Source organism: Ornithorhynchus anatinus, chromosome 3 (assembly GCF_004115215.2).
Source record: "Ornithorhynchus anatinus isolate Pmale09 chromosome 3, mOrnAna1.pri.v4, whole genome shotgun sequence".
NCBI lineage: Eukaryota > Metazoa > Chordata > Mammalia > Monotremata > Ornithorhynchidae > Ornithorhynchus > Ornithorhynchus anatinus.
Genome location: NC_041730.1, coordinates 120,198,056 through 120,213,852, shown reverse-complemented (window position 1 = coordinate 120,213,852; position 15,797 = coordinate 120,198,056). Strand labels below are relative to the sequence as shown.

General features: G+C 46.0%; 1 protein-coding gene across 4 annotated transcripts in view; it reads left to right on the top strand.

Moving 5' to 3' along the window:
- VCL (vinculin) overlaps nucleotides 1-15,797 on the top strand; it is a 93,236-nt gene extending 77,439 nt beyond the window's left edge. For 2 of the 4 annotated variants that reach the window (XM_029059503.2, XM_029059504.2), the window contains exons 18-21: nucleotides 1,402-1,587; nucleotides 6,506-6,709; nucleotides 7,157-7,261; nucleotides 12,842-15,797. In XM_029059503.2, coding sequence (XP_028915336.1) covers nucleotides 1,402-1,587; nucleotides 6,506-6,709; nucleotides 7,157-7,261; nucleotides 12,842-12,988 — 642 coding nt within the window. In that variant the 3' untranslated portion in view covers nucleotides 12,989-15,797. Of the gene's footprint in view, nucleotides 1-1,401; nucleotides 1,588-4,138; nucleotides 4,543-6,505; nucleotides 6,710-7,156; nucleotides 7,262-12,841 lie in introns of those variants that run through there. The other 2 variants (XM_029059506.2, XM_029059505.2) reach the window with 2 other exon arrangements.

Here is a 15,797-nt window from a genome sequence, read left to right as displayed (position 1 = left end):
CGCGTGGCGCAGTGGAAAGAGCACGGGCTTTGGAGTCAGGGCTCATGAGTTCAAATCCCAGCTCTGCCACTTGTCAGCTGTGTGACTGTGGGCAAGTCACTTCACTTCTCTGTGCCTCAGTTCCCTCATCTGTAAAATGGGGATTAAGACTGTGAGCCCCACGTGGGACAACCTGATTCCCCTGTGTTTACCCCAGCGCTTAGAACAGTGCTCTGCACATAGTAAGCGCTTAACAAATACCAACATTAGAGTGAGAAGTTTTTGTTAGGGGTGGAGGTCGATGGGCAACCACTGGAGGTTTTTAAGAAGGGGAGTGACATGTCCAGAGTGTTTCTGCAGGCAGATGAGCCGGTCAGCGGAATGAAGAATAGACTGGAGCGGGGAGAGATGGGAAGAAGGGAGATCAGAGAGAAGGTTGACACAATAATCCAGCTGGGATATTATGAGAGCACGTACCAGTAAGATAGCCGTTTGGGTGGGAAGGAAAGGGTGGATCTTGGCGATATTATAAAGGTGAGACCGGCAGGTCTTGGTGATGGATTGGATGTGTGGGGTGAATGAGAGAGCCAAGTCAAGGATGACACCAACGTTGTGGGTTTGAGAGACGGGAAAGATGGTCGTACCATCCACAGTGATAGGGAAGTCAGGAAGAGGACAGGGCTTGGAAAGGAAGATAAGGAGTTCAGTTTTGGACTTGTTAAGCTCAGTTTTGGACGTTAGCTCAGTTTTGGACAAGCCCTCATTTGCTCTTCTCCTACTCCCTTCTGCATGGCCCTTGTACTTGGATTTGCACCCTTTATTCATCCTTCCCTCAGCCCCACAACATTTATGTTGATATCCATAATTTATTGATATTAATGTCTGTCTCTCCTCCTAGACCGTACTCTCGTTGTGGGCAGGGAACGTGTCTACCGACTCTGTTCTGTCGTACTCTCCCAAGCATTTAATACAGTGCTCTGCACACAGTAAGCGCTCAGTAAATGTGATTGATTTCCATTCTCCTAGTGTTCCTCCTTGCATGCATCTGACTAGGGCTCTGATGTAAATGCTGTTATGGGCTGTGAGAATTTCTGGAAGGGTGATGTTTTTGTGGCCCAAATACCTCATTTCCTAAAAAATTTTGTTAGGCATCCTCAGGGACATGGTGTGCTAAGCACCTACCTAGTCTTGGGAAGAACTGAAGCAATTACGAATTTCATTTTTGTGGGAAAGGGTGAAAAAACTTCTATCAGGTTGAGTCTACCTGACTTGCGTGACCTCAGTGAGGACACTCAGATGCAGGGTTTTGTTTTGGGTTGGAAGGTGGTCATTTAGCAACTAACAATTTTGTCTGAGAACACCCTTTTACATTGGGAATGCCTCTTGGGGATCTGGATGTAATAATGACTGCTTCTCTTCTAGCTGACTGATGAGCTTGCTCCACCCAAACCTCCTCTGCCTGAGGGAGAGGTCCCCCCACCCAGACCCCCACCACCTGAAGAGAAAGATGAAGAGTTCCCTGAGCAGAAGGCGGGAGAGATGATTAACCAGCCAATGATGATGGCTGCTAGGCAGCTCCATGATGAAGCTCGCAAATGGTCCAGCAAGGTAAGAGGATAAAGCCATTCCCAGCTACCCTTGCTGCTTGGAACTTCTATGGGAAAGAAGGCCTTCCCGGAAGGCACAACTGTGAAATGATTAGCATCTTATCCTGACATTTTGAGATCTAGACCATTCGGGAACAGTCAATCAATGTGGATAGAGTACAGGCCTGGGAGTCAGAAGGACCTGGGTTCTAATCCTGACTCCGCCAGTTATTTGCTCTGTGGCCTTGGGCAAGTCACTTAATTTCTCTGTGCCTCAGTTACCTGTAAAATGGGGATTAAGACTATGAGTCCCATGTGGGAGATGGACAGTGTCCAACCCGATTAGCGTGTTTCTTCCCTAGCGCTTAGAACAGTGCTTGACTCATGGTAAGCCCTTAACAAATACCATCATTATTATGATGATTGAGTACCTACTATATGCAGAGCATTGTACTAAGTGCTCAGGAGAGTATAATACAACAGAGTTAGACACGTTCTCTGCCCACAGCGAGCTTATAGTCTAAAAAGGAACAGTTCAGTGATGCATGAGGGATGTAATCCTTCCCCTCTCTGAGAGTGAGTTGGGTAAGCAGTGAATGTCGAGGTATTCGGTGGCTCTAGAAAGGCAAAACGGAATGTGCTTACTGAAAAGAGGTCACAAGTATCTACTAGGGCTGTTGATGCCCTGATAATGGGTTGCTCCCTGTTCTTCAGAAATCACATTTTGCATTGTTTCTCCTGTTTGTGGAATGGGAAATCACCCCCTTTTGCTACTTTTCAGAACAAGAATCTTGAAGTGATTTTTGATGAGGTATTTTGTGACTAATTGATTATATTTTCCTTCTTGCCTTGGAAGTAAAGGAATTATGCATTCTATTTTCAGAGTTCTTTTAAAACTCTTGCACTAACTGCAGCATTAGGGTAACTTCGGAAAATCAGTTGGTGATATTTCTTGAGCACTTACTTTGTGCTTACTGTACTCAGCCCTTGAGAAAGTAAAATACAATAGAGTTGGTATACACAATTCCTGCCTACAAGAAGCTTAGAGTATAGGTAATAAATATAAACTCAAAATTATTGATATAGCCAGTGGAGCTTTGCAAAGCTTGGTGTCCTATAACTACCTCTGGTCTGTTTTATATATATATATAAACACCATATATATATATATATGTATATAAATATAGTTATATATTAACTGTATATTAATTTTGACTGCTTTTTTCATCAGCAAACTACCAGTTAAAAGAAACTGATTTAACTGCTAAATTACCCATTGTTTTGATTTTCTTTGCTTTTTTCTGCTCATCAGGTGATGAAAGTTTGTAAGTCCTCTGGGACCCCCTATTGTCCTGGTTCTCATATTAGATTTTCTCTGCTTAGCGTTATCATCTTGGTATTTAAATAGCAAATTCAAGATGTTTTCTTGAGCTGTTAATTGCAGTGAACTACAAAATGAAACGAGGGATCGATTAAGTTTTTCTGAAATGGAGACCCCTGGTTAGGAGGGGTTTGACTTTGTTATGACAACCCACAGGGAAGATGAAAAAAACCAAAATCATCTCCTCTCCCCTTTGATAAAATCACTTTAAACCCACCCATTGCACATATAGCCAGTTATCTCCATTGTCATCAATTGTGTCCTTTCTGGAAGTCCTCCCTTCCTTCTTACCTCCTCCTTCCCTCCCAACCACCCCACCCCACCCCAATTTTTTCCACCACTCTGGGTCTTTGGTGTTTCATTCTCTCAGGATACTAGGAGAGATTGTGGCATTTCGGTTACTGAGCCCCCATAAGGTGGGGGGGGGAGGGGAAACAACAACCCATCTAGAATGAGTTGTGTGGATTCCTGCCTGGAGTCGAAGGGCTGAACCAGATGGTCTTCTGATGTTCTTTCCTGGCACCTGAAATTCACTCCCACAAAAAGTTACTTCCCCTCCTGATCCTTTCCCCATCTAGATTTGGTATTTTGTGTAAGTGTCCATCCTGGGGCGTTTTGCTAACTTATCTCTGTTCCTGATGAGCACAGAGAACAAAAATCCATGTCTACCAGCTGCTTCACTGACCTTCGTCTTAATGTAACATAGCATCCTCATAAGCCAACTGAGTGTTCATTTGTTCTAATCAGAGCTGCCTTCCTGCCAGCCGTGGACCCCTGCTGTGCATGTTGGTTTTTCTCCTCTGGTGTTTTATTTTTTTAAAGTTATACCGTTAACTCTTTCTTGGTCAGAGGAAAACAAAACAAAAGTGTGGATGTGAAACACATGGAAACGGCCTTTGGCAGTAAGGTTTTCCTTCTTTGGGATCACCGTTCCTCCTTCTTCCCCCATAAAGTTGGTAGTTCCAGTTTCAGTTTCCCTTGCAGTAAAGCGACCTTGCAGGTTTACTGTGGAAAGCTCCCCTCCTGTGATCTTCCCGATTTTGTCCCCTGGAGACTCTTGCAATTTCCTCCCTTTGCTAGAGGAGCCTCGGCTACTAAACCAGCTGGAGCTTGGTTCCTGTTCTTTTCCCGAGTCCTGCTTTTCCTCCTAACGCTTTCCCTGTTTCTCCATCCTCCCCTGCCATCCCCAAAGCCGGGTAAGGAAGCCGCTGAGGCTGGTGTAGGTGTAGCTGAGGTGGACGATGCAGATGCTGTTGAGTACACTCTCCCCTCTGACTTGGAAGACGATTACGAGCCCGAGCTGCTGTTAATGCCAACCAGTCAGCCCGTTAACCAGCCCATTCTGGCCGCTGCTCAGTCTCTGCATCGGGAAGCAACGAAGTGGTCTAGTAAGGTACTCCTCCACAGTGACTCCCCTCCCCACCACCGCTTGGGGATGACTCCGTATGCATCTCTACGTGCGCAGCGTTGACACATTGCATCACTCGTGATCCGTGCTGGTCCCGGGAGTCTTGAGCTGGGAGGTGCCTGTCTGCACTTTATTGTAAGGACTGAGAGTGGCTTCACAAGTTCGTTAGGTCTGTCGGTGCCAGATGAAACTGTGTTCGTTTTGGGCAACAGAGCGGTGGGGTGGGAGGGTCACACCCTGAAGAGCTTCCTTTTCCTCTAGTTGCACACCTGCCTTTTTCTATTTTGACTTTATGGCTAGAGTTGAGTCTTAGAACCACACGGGAAACCACGACTCCCAGATTTGGAACTATTTCAGCCTGTTTGAGAAACCTTTTAACCTGACTCTAGTGCTTTGCGCCTCTGCTGCCTTCATCGAGGGCTTAGACTAAGTAATGCCTGTGAGGTAAGGAATGGCTTGGTATGGCCCATGTGTCAAAGGGAGATTACTGCATCACACTTGGCTGTATCGCATACGCTGGCCCCGGCCGGAGAACACGGCCAAGGGGGCCCCACTGAATGCGCTAAGTTAGGGCATCGGTGTGAAACTGGGGGAACCTGAGGCCTTGGAACAGGCAGGAGCAGCATCCTGGGCCTTGGAGACGAAACACAAACCTGAGTCTGTGAGGCTGGTCACTTTTTCTCTTTTCTTTTGGGGACTGGCATGCTGCAAGATGAGCGTGGTTGATGTCCGATAACTAATCCCAGGTTTGAAATGTCTGTACATTAGTCTTGGAAACTCCAGCTCTGTATTAAAGAGGTGTACTATGACTCTGGTTATATGTTCGCCATGGAGATTTTTGGCATGTGACTGTTGATGGTGATTTACTTCTAAAGACTTGTGCCACTCGCTTCTCCCGTATGTTTTCTCTATATTGGTAATCTTTTATCTGAGCAGTGGCACACTTTCTGAGAGAACAAACCATCTACAAATTGCTCAGTGTCCTCTGGCACAATACTTCATCTTCTGTGTAGCCTGCAATGATGTGTGTGTGTGTGTGTGTTTGCTTTCTTCACTATACTTTATAAAAACCTGAACTGGAGAGCTTGAGGGGAAAATTACTTGGATCTGACTTTTTATGGGTTGTCAGCATTCGCTTTCAATTCTATGGATGTTAATTCACTTGCTGTTTTTACAGACTTGAAGTTGAGTGTGTCTGAGATAAGGTGAAAAAAGTTCCAACATCCCTGGTCTTGTTTGGCTTTTAGGACCTACACCCCACAGCCCCAAATCATGACCTGGGTCTTGCCTGGTGGGAGCCGGGATCTTTGTTTTTGGCAAATGACTGTTGGTCTTTAGGGAAATTTGGGGCTACGTGTTAAATACATATACCACATACTTTTGACGCCTGGTTTTGCACTGCCTATTTCTGGCTGGACATCAGGCAGAGGCCATTTCAGTCTGATTTTAGTGATGATGGGGCTCCGACATCTGGCCCCCTTTGAGATGGAAACTCCAAGTATACTTTTCCTCCAGAAGTAGTGAGGCTGGCTGGACGAGAGGTGAGTGAAAGTGGAGTTATTAGCTGTCCAGCTCAAGATGCGACCCCCTGACATTACTCACTGAGAAGGATAGGACTGGCCATCTCTGGGAATGTGAGTCCTTTCCTGCCATCCCCTAAAGAAGGTCACTGCGAAGAAACCTTCAGTTGACCTCAAGCTGTTTGGCATTTCTTGGATATGCCTATTTGTTGCTTAGTACTTTTCCCTTCAGGGAGCACTGTTGCTTCTCTCCAGATAAATGTCAACAGAACTGTCCATTTAACCCATCCCAGTTCCTTGAAGTGATTAACCAGCGATTGCCAAAGTGTTTGTTGAACGTGGCACGCCAAGGATGGCCCTTCTTCCCGGTCCTACTAACCCTTTGGTCTCTGCTCTTTTCAGTTTTGAAGCTCCTTCCTTTCCATTGTTCGGTGCTGGGGAGAACCATTCATCTCACTAACCTCTTTTGTCCATCTGTCCAGCGCTCCTCATTGGGCTCATCGAAGTGCCACTTGCGTTCCTCTCTGAAGAGTCTTAGACACCCGTCTTCTTCACTGTGTGTGTTCCATTTCCTCCCAATCCCCCTGCCAGGGTCTGAGCCTCATGGCCATTACCTGCGCTCTCTCTCTAGGGGAATGACATCATTGCAGCTGCAAAGAGGATGGCTCTTCTGATGGCTGAGATGTCTCGTCTGGTGAGGGGTGGCAGTGGCACCAAACGGGCCCTGATCCAGTGTGCCAAAGACATCGCGAAAGCATCCGACGAGGTGACGCGGTTGGCAAAGGAGGTTGCCAAGCAGTGCACGGACAAGCGCATCCGGACCAACCTTTTACAGGTCTGGGGGGCAAAGGGGATGGGAACTGAGACACTCGGGTGAGGGAGAGGAAGGCAGCTCAGAGTTGGAGAATTGAAGGGCAAGGGGACAGAAGTGGGGGGGCGGGGTGTGCCCGAGGAAAAGTAATAGAGAGAGCAGGAGATGAGTGAAAGGAAATGATTCATTTTTAATTTTAAAGAAAAAATGAGAGTTCTAATTCCTGTCTTTCTTCCACGTCTGTCTCTGAAAAGGAAGAATGTTGCAGAGGGCTTGTGAGGGAGTGTGGTGCTTGTGGAGTTTTTGGCCCTTATAATGTATTTTAGAATGTAGACTTGAGAATATATGTCTGAAGAAAGAGCTTAAAATAGTGGGGCAGAAATGTTGTGGGGCAGGGGTGACCCTTACCTGTTCTTTTTTTAATTTGATATTTGAGTTGTTCAAGCTTGTCCCGCTTAACTTTATCTCCAGGTCTGTGAGCGGATCCCGACCATCAGCACACAGCTCAAAATCCTGTCCACGGTCAAAGCCACGATGCTGGGAAGGACCAACATCAGCGATGAGGAGTCGGAGCAGGTAACTCCCACCTTGTACCGCCCCAGAGATCTCACAGAAAGAACCTTGATCATTCAGCCGCAGTTTTTTAGCAAGTGAAGTGTGGCTTCAGGACACTAAAAATTAGTTCTAAAGAATCTAAAACCAAATCTAGCATTCCACTTAGATTCATTCTAGCAAAAGAAGCCAGGGCCAAATCTGTTAGAGAACCTTTCTCAGTCAGACTTCTGTTTTGCCTTCCTAGGAAGGGCTAGCCATTTTCTAGACTAGCCATAAGCTCTCTTAGACTCTGAGCACGTTGTTGGACAGGGACAGTCTCTATCTGTTGCCGAATTGTTCATTCCATTGCTCATTCCATTAGTACAGTGCTCTGTACACAGTAAGCGCTCAATAAATACGAATGAATGAATAAATAAGCTCCTCATCGCTCTAATGAACAGTGCAGGAAGGGTCTTCCTCGTGATTGAAGTTAAAGGATTTCAGCATTTCCCATGGCCTCCTTTTAGGCCTGAGATCTATAGCTATTTCATCATCAGTGGTATTTATTAAGCTCTTACTATGTGCAAAGCACTGTACTAAGTGCTTGGGAGAGTACAATATAACAGAGTTGGTAGACATAGACATGTTCCCTGCCCACAGTGAACTTAGTACAGTAGCTGGCACATAGTAAGACTTAACAAATACCACAATTACTATAGTCTTGAGGGAGAGCAGTGGAAGGGATTTGATTACAAATGTGAGAGTTGAAAACCCTCTCTTCCACTGGAATTCTTGCTCAAGTCCTCTGGCAGCATTAGACTTCCCAAGAGGGTTCTGTGGCTCATTTTGCCCTGCAGAGCAATCCGAGCACTATTAGCGCTAAGCCCCTGGGAGAACTCAATAGAGTAAGTAGGTAGTCACAATCCATGTCCTCAAGGAATTTACAATCCAACATGGGAGACAGCCACTAAAATGAACTACAAGTGGAAGCATCAGAGTGGAAAGTTATTTCCCTAAATGTTCACCTGGGAGGGGAGGCTGGGTGACTCCCCAGGTGTTGAGGTGACGCGGAAGTGCTGATGTGAAATGGGGTGGGGAGATGCAAGCTCAATCAGGGAAGACTTCCGGGAGGATATGGGCTTTTCACATCCAAGGCAAACACCTCTCTTAGGAGGAGCTTTCTTTTAAAGGAATTTTTATTCGCTTAAAGTCATAATAATAATAATAGTGGTAGTTAAGCGCTTACTATGTGCCACGCACTGTTCTAAACACTGGGGTAGATACAGGGTGATCAGGTTGTCCCACGTGGGGCTCACAGTCTTAATCCCCATTTTACAGAAGAGGTAACTGAGGCCCAGAGAAATGAAGTGACTTGTCCAGAGTCACACAGTTGACAAGTGGCAGAGCCGGAATTAGGACCCAGGACTGGGGCTCTTTCCACTAAGCCACGCTGCTTCTTATAAATAATATTCGTTATTATTGGTAATAATAGCTGTGGTATTTGTTAAGCACGTACTATGTGCCAGGGACCGTACTATGTGCTGAGGCAGATACGAGCTAATCTGGTCAGACACAGTCCATGTCCCACTCGGGGCTCACAGCTTTAATCCGCACATTACATATGAGGTAACTGAGCCCCAGAGAAGTGAAGTGACTTGCCCAAGGTCACACAGCAGTTACGTGGCAGAGCTGGGATTAGAACCCCTGTCCTCTGATTCCTAGGCCTGTGCTCTTTCCACAAGGCCACACTGCTTCTGCATGGGTGATGTAGAAGGGAAGGCAAATAGGGAGGTTAAGGGGGTTAGGCAGGGAAGGCCCCTTGGAGGAGGTGGGATTTTAGGAGGGCTTTGATGATGGGGAGAGGGAGTTCCAGGCCAGAGGGAGGATGTGGTCAGTGGCGAGGTAGACGAGAATGGTGTTAGGGAGAGATGATTTCTGAGACCAAGCTCCAGGTGGTCCATTTCAAGTTGGTCTCATATCCTGCTTCTTCATCCCACTTCTTAGCAGTTAGTCAGTATTGATTGAGGCCCCACCAGGTATATATTGTTTTTTTTACGCTCATTTCCACATTTAGATATCAGGGCACTTGGCCAACTCAGCTCAAGTATTGTCAAGATTGTGAGCCAAGAGGGCTGTTTTTTGGGGGCCTGGGCCAGGGCCTATTTGCTCCACTTCACCTTATTAGACTCGTATGCACGTGAGGCCACCTTGTTGTCTTATTCTAGACAAGGAGTGACAATATGAAGCACATTAACCTTCCTGCATTCATTCATTCAGTCGTATTTATTGAGCACTTACTGTGTGCAGAGCACTGTACTAAGCGCTTGCCCAACAGTGGGCTCACAGTCTAGAAGCAGGGGGGAGACAGACATCAAAACAAGTAAACAGGCCTCAACAGCATCAATATAAATAAATATTATAGATATATACACATCATTAATAAAATAAATAGAAAAATATGTACACATATACACAAGTGGGGTGGGGAGGGTGGTAGAGCAAAGGGAGCGAATCGGGGTGATAGGGAGGGGAGGAGGAGCAGAGGAAAAGGAGCAGCTCAGCCTGGGAGATGAGTTTTCAGTAGGGCTTTGAAGTGGGGAGGTCTGCTAGTTTGGTGGATGTGAGGAGGGAGGGCATTCCAGGCCGGAGATAAGACTTGGGCCAGGGGTCGATGGTGGGGCAGGTGAGAACGAGGCCCCAGTGAGGAGGTTAGCGCAGAGGAGCGGAGTGTGCGGGCTGGGCTGTAGAAGGTGAGAAGGGAGGTGAGATAGGAGGGGAAAGGTGAGGGAGAGCTTTGGAGCCAATAGTGAGGGGGTTTTGCTTGATACGAAGGTTAATAGACAACCACTGGAGATTTTTGAGATTTTCCTGCATCGAATGCACTGCAAAAGAATCAAGGGAACAGGGGGTCTGGGCAAGATTCCATGGGAGGCTCTAAAAACAGATTCCCCCTTCATATGACAGATCACCTCTCTCCCCACCTTTAAAATCCTACTGAAATCATATATGTCCTCCAAGAGGCCTTGCCTGACTAACCTCTTCCCCACCCTATTCTCCCTCCCTTCTGTGAACTTTGATCTGTACTCCCTAAGGCCTTTAACACTCATCCCACAAGTCTTTATATTTTGCTGCTTCCTCCAGCTGTCATTTATTTTAATGTCTGTATTAGATTGTCACCTCCTTGAGGGCAGGTCTCGCATTTTGCCTTTGTGTTGTTCTCTCCCAAGCACTTAGTACAATAGTCTGCACATAGTAAGTGCTGAATAGCTAAAATAGCTTCCTGAGTAGAAAATATCCAAAGTCAATGTTTAATCAGTATTACAGTGGAAAAGAATGTCAACAGAGTCATAGACTGAGCTTTGCAACTGTAGATCCAAGGATTATCAAAAGATATCGAAAGCTTTAGTGTAAGACTTTTGTTTGGAAGAGGAGTAGACATAGTTATGCTGCCTGCCTAAATACCGCAGATGCTTAGGTTCCTAGCCTGCTTTACCGTGATTATAGGTTAAACTGAACAATACAAACTTTTGTCAGAACAAAAACCCAGGGCTCAAGTGGTAGAGCAGCACCAGCAGAGAGAGATATTTTGCCTTTGGATAATCTCACATCAACATTTAGCCCCACCCTAGATGTAGGTGTAGGTTTCCATTCATTCATTCAGTTGTATTTATTGAGTGCTTACTGTGTGCAGAGCAGTGTACTGAGCACTTGGAAACTACAATTCGGCAACAAATAGAGACAGTCCCTACCCAGCAACAGGCTCACAGTCTAGAAGGGAGGAGATGGACATCAAAACAAGTAGACAGGTATCAATAGCATCAATATAAATAAATAGAATTATAGATATATACACATCATTAATGAAATAAATAGAATAATGAATATGTACAAATATACACAAGTACTGTGGGGTGGGGAAGGGGGAAGAGCAGAGGGAGGGAGTAAGGGCTACGGGGAGGGGAGGAAGAACAGAGGAAAAGGGCGGCTCAGTCTGGGAAGGCGTCCTAGAGGAGGTGAGTTCTCAGTAGGGCTTTGAAATGTGGGGCGGAGAGCTAGTTTGGCGGATGTGAGGAGGGAGGGCATTCCAGGCCAGAGGTAGGATGTGGGCCAGGGGTCGACGGTCATCCCGGGGTCAACGGTGGGACAGGCGAGAACGAGGCCCCAGTGAGGAGGTTAGCGGCAAAGGAGCCGAGTGTGTGGGCTGGGCTGTAGAAGGAGAGAAGAGTGGTGAGGTAGGAGGGAGCAAGGTGATGGAGAGCTTTGAAGCCAATAGTGAGGAGTTTTTGCTTCATGCAAAAGTAGATAGGCACCACTGGAGATTTTTGAGGAACCGGGGGTGACATGTCCAGAGAGTTTCTGTAGGAAGATAATCCAGGCAGCAGAGTGAAGTATAGACTGAAGTGGGGAGAGACGGGAGGTTGGGAGGCCACAGAGGATGCTGATGCAATAATCCAGTTGGGATATGATGAGTGATTGTACCAGCAAGGTAGTGGCTTGGATGGAGAGAAAAGGGCAGATCTTGGTAATGTTGTGAAGATGAAACTGGTAGGTTTTGGTGATGGATTGAATGTGTGGGGTGAATGAGAGAGCAGAGTCAAGGATCACCCCAAGGTCGCGGGATTGTGAGACGGGAAGGATGGTAGTGCCATCCATAGTGATGGGAAAGTCAGGGAAAGGACAGGGTTTGGGAGGGAAGATAAGGAGCTCAATCTCAAACATGTTGAGTTTTAGGTGGTGGGCAGACATACAGGTGGAGATGTCCTGAAGATAGGAGATATGAGTCTGGAGAGAGGGAGGGAGAACAGGGCAGGAGATGTAGATTTGGGTGTCATCTGTATAGAGATGATAGTTGAAGCTGTGAGAGCGAAAGAGTTCACCAAAGGAGTGAGTATAGATGGAGAATAGAAGGAGACCAAAAGCTGACCTTTGAGGAACCCCTACAGTTAGGGGATGGGAGCGGGAGGAGGAGCCCACAAAGGAGAATGAGATTGAACAGCCAGAGAGATGAGAACCAGGAGAGGATGGAGTCTGTGAAGCCAAGTTTAGATAGCATGTTAAGGAGAAGGGCAGTGTCAGAGGCAGCTGAGAGGTCGAGGATTAGGATAGAATAGGAGGCATTGGATTTGGCAAGGCAGACTCCTCCCAGAAGTCCCCACGAACCTCTGAGAAATGTAGACAGTTCACCCTTTTGCTTCCTCAGTCATATAGTTGTTTTTCTTTCTTTTGCTGCAAATCCTGGGCCAGCTCTTAACCAAGCTTGTGTTGAGGGTTTGAAAGCACGTTGCTTTCACCCAGGCTGTAAACCATTCTTCAGCCAGGTTGTCTAGTGTCCATTAAAGGTTTGAACTCTGGGATTTTTTTCTCCCACCCCAACTAACTTTGATTTCAGTCAGGGAGAGGGGGTGGCTAAAGGGGGAAGGCTCCTTACAGGGTCGGATTTCATTGTGCATTTGATTTAATCCAGATCCTCTTTGGAGCTTTTGCCTAAAATCTGGAGTGTTGGCCAAGCTCCACTAGCTTTAGTCTCCCAGGGACCTATATGTTTCTAGGCTTGGGTTGTTTAAGGCTTCATATTTGTGGTTTTGTCCCATTCGTTACTTAAAGAGAAATCTTTCTTTGCAGGCAACCGAGATGTTGGTTCATAATGCACAGAACCTTATGCAGTCAGTGAAGGAGACCGTAAGAGAAGCAGAAGCAGCTTCAATTAAGATTCGAACAGATGCTGGATTCACTCTGCGCTGGGTTAGAAAAACTCCTTGGTACCAGTAGACACTGGCTGTGCCCCAGGGTGCAATGCCACCCTTCTTAGAAACACACCTTTTAAGCAGAAGAGAATATTTTCGGCTGCTGCTAGGGCAGCACACGTTTCTGGGTCGTGCCTCTTGTCCCCGGGGCATTTGCCACAATGCCTGGGCTCAGAAGCAAAAATCCCCATATTTGGCTTGCTCACATTTGAAACTTTACATTCTCTTTTGCTTTTGAGGATTTCTTTTTGATGTATCGCCATAGAAAAGTATGTATTCTCCAACCCAGTTATCCCGTTGCACATCGTATATCACAACCACCAGTCCTTGAATATAGCACATGGACATCACGTAAGCTCAACTGCAGTTTGGAACACTACCGGGGGTGAGGGTTGGGGGGGAGGGTAGTACTTCCATCCAGTTCAGCTGCCCTGGGCTCCTCCTTCCTGCCTCCCAGTACTAAGCATCCTGCTTGCCCTCCCCTAGGATTGGGGGCACATTTATATGGGAGACAAAGCCCCCCGAAGGGAAAATCACTTTTGATAAGATAACCTCTTTCCTTGCTTTGGGTGTTCTTGCTGATCATGCTGATCACTGGACTCATTATTCTACTTCCCTGGGCCTGGTAGGCGACACCTGGATCTAGACTTTGCTGTGGAAGGGCAGGTGGGGATCCATTACACCATCGACAGCTGGAAAACAGTAGTAACCATCATTATGTCCTTTAAGTGTGTACTATAGAACAAGATCTGTACTGAGCACTGGGGTAGATACGAAATATTCAAGTTGGACACCATCCCTATCACAGTATAAGTAGGAGGGAGAACAGCTACCAATCTCCATTTTACAGATGAGGAAACTGAGGCACAGATAAGTGAAGCTCTCGGTCACACAGCAGGCAAGTGCCTGTGTCAGAGTTGGAACCCAGGTCCACTGATTCCTCGGCCTGTGCTCGTTCCACCATGTCCCGCTGTCCCTCTGCCTGTGGCCTTTCACGGAATAAACCATCCGCCACCCCTTTCTCACCACCATTGCCACCTTTCCGGTTGCGCCCAACCTGTCTGGCATGGTGGGAGAAGGGAGCCAGAGACATTTTTTCTTCCATAACATTTTGTACAATCAGCAGAGTGAAGTGGCTGTGGGAGGGGAAGCCTCTGGAAAAGCAAAATAAACCCTTAAACCCATCACGTGTGGGAAGACACAAAAAGGGACACCAAACCACCTCCACAAATTAGAGTCCCCCTGAACTCACCATCCCTAGGAGTGAAGGAGTAGAGGCTGCTGCTTCCCAATAACAATTTGTCCTAACATTGTCCCCCCCCACACACACACAGTTTGCTCCCAGTTTCAGTGGATACAGGTGTTCAATTTCTTTTTCTTCTATAGAAAATGATGAAACCAAGCCTCTGAATCGTGCTTCTAAGAAGCGATGGGGCTAGTAGAGCCCTTGGAACAGATTGGGCTCTCAGTGTGCCCCGTGCAGTCCTCCTCACTCAGCGTTCCTTAGACAATGTGCTGTATGTCATGGTGCTCTTTCTTCTGCTGCTCTTGGACCAGAACTACAAGGATGTTGTCCTGCCGGGACCCAGAGCAAGCAGCCCCTCTCGGCCACTGGGAGCTCTGCCACTACCACACAGGAGACTCCATCAAGGGCTTATGTCCTTTCTGAGCTGAAATGCTGCCTTTGAGCTCTTAGGCCTAGTCATTTTTCCTCCATAAATTGCTAGGATTTGAAAGGTATGCTTGTTGCCTTACTCCCTCCACCCCCAAAACTTCAGGAGTCTTTCTCCCTTCCCCCCTACCCCCCTGTCAGTTAGATGAAGGTAACCCTTCCAGAGTTAAAAGCAAAAAGGAAATCATTTTAGACTGAATCCAAACTTTATGAATAAACTGTACAGGTTGCACTTGACCCCTGTAGGCTTCACTCTTCCTGACTTTGCCTGTTATGGAAACCATTACCAACAAAATCTTTGTTAGGATCCTCACCTCAACTGAATTTTTAACAATCCACAGGAGGCAGTGTCCAACACCATGGTAGGTACACTAAATAGATGTAAATCCATCTGCTGGCTACTCACTTCTGGACAAACCGGTTACTTTTTTTTCCCCCCGCTCTTGTACAAATTGAGAAAAGGGAAGTTAAAACATGTAACCTTTCCTTCATTAACATAACATGCCTCAAAATAGCCCAAGTAAGATCTAGCACCTGTTTTATCCTTTGCTCATCCTTTCTGCCTAAGTATTCCTGAATGCAAATATTTCTGCCTTTTCCAATAATTAGCCACTACAGGATGAGTGAAGGACTGAGTGAGAGCCTTAGCCTGAATGTCCTTGTTTTTCTTGGTCCATGTGGATTCTAAGAAAATACATCAACACTATCGTAAGTTGATCCTGCAAATTGTCTTCCTCTATTTCTTTCTACCTACCTGTGTTCATGTCATTAGCACATTTTTAGTTGCTTAACTGATATAAATGCAATATTAATGCCTTTAAAACATGAACTTATGCCAAAGATCACTTTCTTTTTACTAAAGAATACTTAGGGGAAATATGATCAGTCATGTTTGCTATCTAAGTCTTCAAATGTTTTATCAGTGCTGTAGTACACTTTATGCAGTTTGTGCTTTTCTGAACACCATTACTCAGAATATGAAGTAAATTAAAATAAAAAGACCATGAATGTTGGTTAGAAGTGCTATCACTAAAATACTATGTTTATAAACAAGGATTTGTTATAGGCAAATATTTTCTGCCCTTTCATTCTGTTAAAACAATAAAATGCATTTGTATAAATAACACTTCAAATAAAGGATTGATTATTTTAATGATAGGAA